Source organism: Bombina bombina, chromosome 2, assembly GCF_027579735.1.
Source record: "Bombina bombina isolate aBomBom1 chromosome 2, aBomBom1.pri, whole genome shotgun sequence".
Taxonomy (NCBI): Eukaryota; Metazoa; Chordata; class Amphibia; order Anura; family Bombinatoridae; genus Bombina; species Bombina bombina.
Window position 1 is genome coordinate 1,349,980,660 of NC_069500.1, and position 6,000 is coordinate 1,349,986,659.

General features: G+C 32.4%; 1 protein-coding gene across 10 annotated transcripts in view; it reads left to right on the forward strand.

Moving 5' to 3' along the window:
- CTBP1 (C-terminal binding protein 1) overlaps window positions 1-6,000 on the forward strand; it is a 232,545-nt gene that overhangs the window by 218,166 nt on the left and 8,379 nt on the right. For all 10 annotated transcript variants that reach the window (XM_053704241.1, XM_053704242.1, XM_053704251.1 and 7 more), the window contains one exon: window positions 5,000-5,130. In XM_053704241.1, the coding sequence (XP_053560216.1) occupies window positions 5,000-5,130 (131 nt within the window). The remainder of the gene's footprint in view (window positions 1-4,999; window positions 5,131-6,000) is intronic.

Here is a 6,000-nt window from a genome sequence, read left to right on the forward strand (position 1 = left end):
TTAATGTATTAGTAATGAGTTATGTTTTATAGTGTGTGTATTTGTGCTCTTTGGGCACTGATTTTAATGTATTAGTAATGAGTTATGTTTTATAGTGTGTGTGTGTGTGTGCTCTTTGGGCACTGATTTTAATGTATTAGAAATAAGTTATGTTTTATAGTGTGTGTATTTGTGCTCTTTGGGCACTGATTTTAATGTATTAGAAATAAGTTATGTTTTATAGTGTGTGTATTTGTGCTCTTTGGGCACTGATTTTAATGTATTAGAAATAAGTTATGTTTTATAGTGTGTGTGTGTGTGTATTTGTGCTCTTTGGGCACTGATTTTAATGTATTAGTAATGAGTTATGTTTTATAGTGTGTGTATTTGTGCCTTTTGGGCACTGATTTTAATGTATTAGTAATGAGTTATGTTTTATAGTGTGTGTATTTGTGCTCTTTAGGCACTGATTTTAATGTATTAGTAATGAGTTATGTTTTATAGTGTGTGTATTAGTGCTCTTTGGGCACTGATTTTAATGTATTAGAAATGAGTTATGTTTTATAGTGTGTGTATTTGTGCTCTTTGGGCACTGATTTTAATGTATTAGTAATGAGTTATGTTTTATAGTGTGTGTGTGTGTGTGTGTGTGTGTGTGCCTTTTGGGCACTGATTTTAATGTATTAGAAATAAGTTATGTTTTATAGTGTGTGTATTTGTGCTCTTTGGGCACTGATTTTAATGTATTAGAAATAAGTTATGTTTTATAGTGTGTGCGTGTGTGTGTGTGCCTTTTGGGCACTGATTTTAATGTATTAGTAATGAGTTATGTTTTATAGTGTGTGCGTGTGTGTGTGTGTGCCTTTTGGGCACTGATTTTAATGTATTAGTAATGAGTTATGTTTTATAGTGTGTGTATTTGTGCTCTTTGGGCACTGATTTTAATGTATTAGTAATGAGTTATGTTTTATAGTGTGTGTATTTGTGCTCTTTGGGCACTGATTTTAATGTATTAGTAATGAGTTATGTTTTATAGTGTGTGTATTTGTGCTCTTTGGGCACTGATTTTAATGTATTAGTAATGAGTTATGTTTTATAGTGTGTGTATTTGTGCTCTTTGGGCACTGATTTTAATGTATTAGAAATAAGTTATGTTTTATAGTGCGTGTGTGTGTGTATTTGTGCTCTTTGGGCACTGATTTTAATGTATTAGAAATAAGTTATGTTTTATAGTGTGTGTGTGTGTATTTGTGCCTTTTGGGCACTGATTTTAATGTATTAGTAATGAGTTATGTTTTATAGTGTGTGTATTTGTGCTCTTTGGGCACTGATTTTAATGTATTAGAAATAAGTTATGTTTTATAGTGTGTGTATTTGTGCTCTTTGGGCACTGATTTTAATTTATTAGTAATGAGTTATGTTTTATAGTGTGTGTGTGTGTGTATTTGTGCTCTTTGGGCACTGATTTTAATGTATTAGTAATGAGTTATGTTTTATAGTGTGTGTATTTGTGCCTTTTGGGCACTGATTTGAATGTATTAGTAATGAGTTATGTTTTATAGTGTGTGTATTTGTGCTCTTTAGGCACTGATTTTAATGTATTAGAAATTAGTTATGTTTTATAGTGTGTGTATTTGTGCTCTTTGGGCACTGATTTTAATGTATTAGAAATTAGTTATGTTTTATAGTGTGTGTGTGTGTGCTCTTTGGGCACTGATTTTAATGTATTAGTAATAAGTTATGTTTTATAGTGTGTGTGTGTGTGTGTGTGCCTTTTGGGCACTGATTTTAATGTATTAGAAATAAGTTATGTTTTATAGTGTGTGTATTTGTGCTCTTTGGGCACTGATTTTAATGTATTAGTAATGAGTTATGTTTTATAGTGTGTGTGTGTGTGTATTTGTGCCTTTTGGGCACTGATTTTAATGTATTAGTAATGAGTTATGTTTTATAGTGTGTGTATTTGTGCTCTTTGGGCACTGATTTTAATGTATTAGAAATGAGTTATGTTTTATAGTGTGTGTATTTGTGCTCTTTGGGCACTGATTTTAATGTATTAGAAATGAGTTATGTTTTATAGTGTGTGTATTTGTGCTCTTTGGGCACTGATTTTAATGTATTAGAAATGAGTTATGTTTTATAGTGTGTGCGTGTGTTTGTGTGCCTTTTGGGCACTGATTTTAATGTATTAGAAATAAGTTATGTTTTATAGTGTGTGTGTGTGTTTGTGTGTGTGTGTGTGTGCCTTTTGGGCACTGATTTTAATGTATTAGTAATGAGTTATGTTTTATAGTGTGTGTATTTGTGCTCTTTGGGCACTGATTTTAATGTATTAGTAATGAGTTATGTTTTATAGTGTGTGTGTGTGTGTGTGCTCTTTGGGCACTGATTTTAATGTATTAGAAATAAGTTATGTTTTATAGTGTGTGTATTTGTGCTCTTTGGGCACTGATTTTAATGTATTAGAAATAAGTTATGTTTTATAGTGTGTGTATTTGTGCTCTTTGGGCACTGATTTTAATGTATTAGAAATAAGTTATGTTTTATAGTGTGTGTGTGTGTGTGTGTATTTGTGCTCTTTGGGCACTGATTTTAATGTATTAGTAATGAGTTATGTTTTATAGTGTGTGTATTTGTGCCTTTTGGGCACTGATTTTAATGTATTAGTAATGAGTTATGTTTTATAGTGTGTGTATTTGTGCTCTTTAGGCACTGATTTTAATGTATTAGAAATAAGTTATGTTTTATAGTGTGTGCGTGTGTGTGTGTGCCTTTTGGGCACTGATTTTAATGTATTAGTAATGAGTTATGTTTTATAGTGTGTGCGTGTGTGTGTGTGCCTTTTGGGCACTGATTTTAATGTATTAGTAATGAGTTATGTTTTATAGTGTGTGTATTTGTGCTCTTTGGGCACTGATTTTAATGTATTAGTAATGAGTTATGTTTTATAGTGTGTGTATTTGTGCTCTTTGGGCACTGATTTTAATGTATTAGTAATGAGTTATGTTTTATAGTGTGTGTATTTGTGCTCTTTGGGCACTGATTTTAATGTATTAGAAATAAGTTATGTTTTATAGTGCGTGTGTGTGTGTGTATTTGTGCTCTTTGGGCACTGATTTTAATGTATTAGAAATAAGTTATGTTTTATAGTGTGTGTGTGTGTATTTGTGCCTTTTGGGCACTGATTTTAATGTATTAGTAATGAGTTATGTTTTATAGTGTGTGTATTTGTGCCTTTTGGGCACTGATTTTAATGTATTAGTAATGAGTTATGTTTTATAGTGTGTGTATTTGTGCCTTTTGGGCACTGATTTTAATGTATTAGTAATGAGTTATGTTTTATAGTGTGTGTATTTGTGCCTTTTGGGCACTGATTTTAATGTATTAGTAATGAGTTATGTTTTATAGTGTGTGTGTGCTCTTTGGGCACTGATTTTAATGTATTAGTAATGAGTTATGTTTTATAGTGTGTGTGTGCTCTTTGGGCACTGATTTTAATGTATTAGTAATGAGTTATGTTTTATAGTGTGTGTGTGCTCTTTGGGCACTGATTTTAATGTATTAGAAATGAGTTATGTTTTATAGTGTGTGTATTTGTGCCTTTTGGGCACTGATTTTAATGTATTAGTAATGAGTTATGTTTTATAGTGTGTGTATTTGTGCTCTTTGGGCACTGATTTTAATGTATTAGTAATGAGTTATGTTTTATAGTGTGTGTGTGCTCTTTGGGCACTGATTTTAATGTATTAGTAATGAGTTATGTTTTATAGTGTGTGTATTTGTGCTCTTTGGGCACTGATTTTAATGTATTAGAAATAAGTTATGTTTTATAGTGTGTGCGTGTGTGTGCGTGCTCTTTGGGCACTGAATTTAATGTATTAGTAATGAGTTATGTTTTATAGTGTGTGTGTGTGTGCTCTTTGGGCACTGATTTTAATGTATTAGTAATGAGTTATGTTTTATAGTGTGTGTATTTGTGCTCTTTGGGCACTGATTTTAATGTATTAGAAATGAGTTATGTTTTATTATTCTCATTTGCTCACTGTGGTCTGATGACTGATATATACAATAATTATTTCTTTTTCAGGTGTGCCAAATGGGTGGTTCTGTTTCTATTGTGTTTTATAATTACTTTATGCATCTATAAACACCTGACTACGGTTATGTGATAAATTGTTTCATTCACCAGGTGCCAAAATGTTACACAGTAGCAATGCACAAACTAAAGTAAATGTTTGCTAGTGCTTAAACAACACTGCTCAGTTATACTACATATACATACTGTATGTGTGCATATCTATATAGTAGTATAACATTTTTAATTGCAATATATTTTCATTCCTGTAATTTGTCTGCAAACTGTGGGTTTACCAATCCTGAGAATTGGAAGTGCACACTTTTTTCCGAACTTTACCCTGCCACATATCTATATTATACAATTATTCCCTAAGATTGAAAGTGGCACATATTTTTTGTGCTTAATAGAATGTGATGTTTAAAGGGACATCCCGATCAAAATTTAAATGTACATAAATGAATTAAATCTTTTAATAGAAACATATTTGCAATATACATGCCTTCGCAAAAATGTTTCTATTAAAAGTTATCACTGTTTTAATGCTAGCATTTTGCCCTGCACGTGCATGTGAAGCATAGCTAGATATTCTCAGTAAACCAAGATATGTATGTATGTATATATATATATATATATATATATATATATATATGTGTGTGTATGTGTATAATATATATATATATATATATATATATATGTGTGTGTATGTGTATAATATATATATATATATATATGTGTGTGTGTGTATATATATATATTATATTATATACATTGTGGTTTTGATACATGATTTTACTGCTGTTTTTAAAAACATGTACTGTTAAAATAAGGACAATATACTGTGTGTGTGCTATTGCTTATGTTGTCTAAGCTGGTTATTAATTGGATATGTAGATAACTCTTTCTTTACTTTTGACATTTTTCTATGAAATGTCTTAAATACAGATGAGACAGGGGGCATTCCTGGTGAATACAGCCCGGGGTGGTCTAGTGGATGAGAAAGCCCTGGCACAAGCCTTGAAGGAGGGGAGGATACGAGGATCAGCGTTAGACGTCCACGAATCCGAACCTTTCAGGTACTTTTTGTTAGCAGAACGGGTTTCCATTGTTTAATACTGCTGGGAGATGTGCTAATTATTATACTATTTCTGTAAAACTTGTGTTAAATGCAGTAGTGGACCTACTCAACCCCCACAAAAGGTAACTCAATAGTAATAATATACATTCTGCTCTCTATAATGATTTTGAAGATAGATAGGCCTGCATTCTCCACTAATAAAAGGCTCCGCTGCATAAGGATTGTACACCTTCTGCACATGCCTAGGTATAGACTGGCTGCTATGACCCCCACAGCACTTGGGCCCTGGTTAAATGATTTGGTGTATACATGTAGAATGGACAAGCATCACTGGCCTGATATATGTAGTAATAAGGCTATGGCAACCTAGGGGAGTTAACAAATGTCAATCTTAAATTCCAGATTCTGTTCACAATCAGTTTAGCAAATTTCTTTGCTTCTATCTTCTTGATATTACTGCCAGTAAAGTGCGGTTCTGTTTGCTTGAAGTAGGAATACATCTTTTCCCCATATTTATGATTTTGGTGTCTTTAAATGCACAGCGTGAGCATCATGCACGTCCATGACGGTTATGGACAAGTATTGTATAAAGATGACTGCAGTGGGGCGGTCAAAGGCCAACCTGAAGGATACAGTCCAACCAAAAGACAATTCATAAAATAATCTCCACGTTCTACGGTCTTTATACTTGATGGGAAGCAAAAATAAAGCGGGGTCTAGTTACAATCGCAGAGCTCTCGTATATGAATTGTTAACATTAGATAGATGTTCAAGCTCCCGCCATTTGTTAAAGAAACATCTTACAAGCGGTATTGTAGTGTGAGAAGCAGATGTGTGATTGCTGTTGGTTAGTGTCACCCTCATAAGT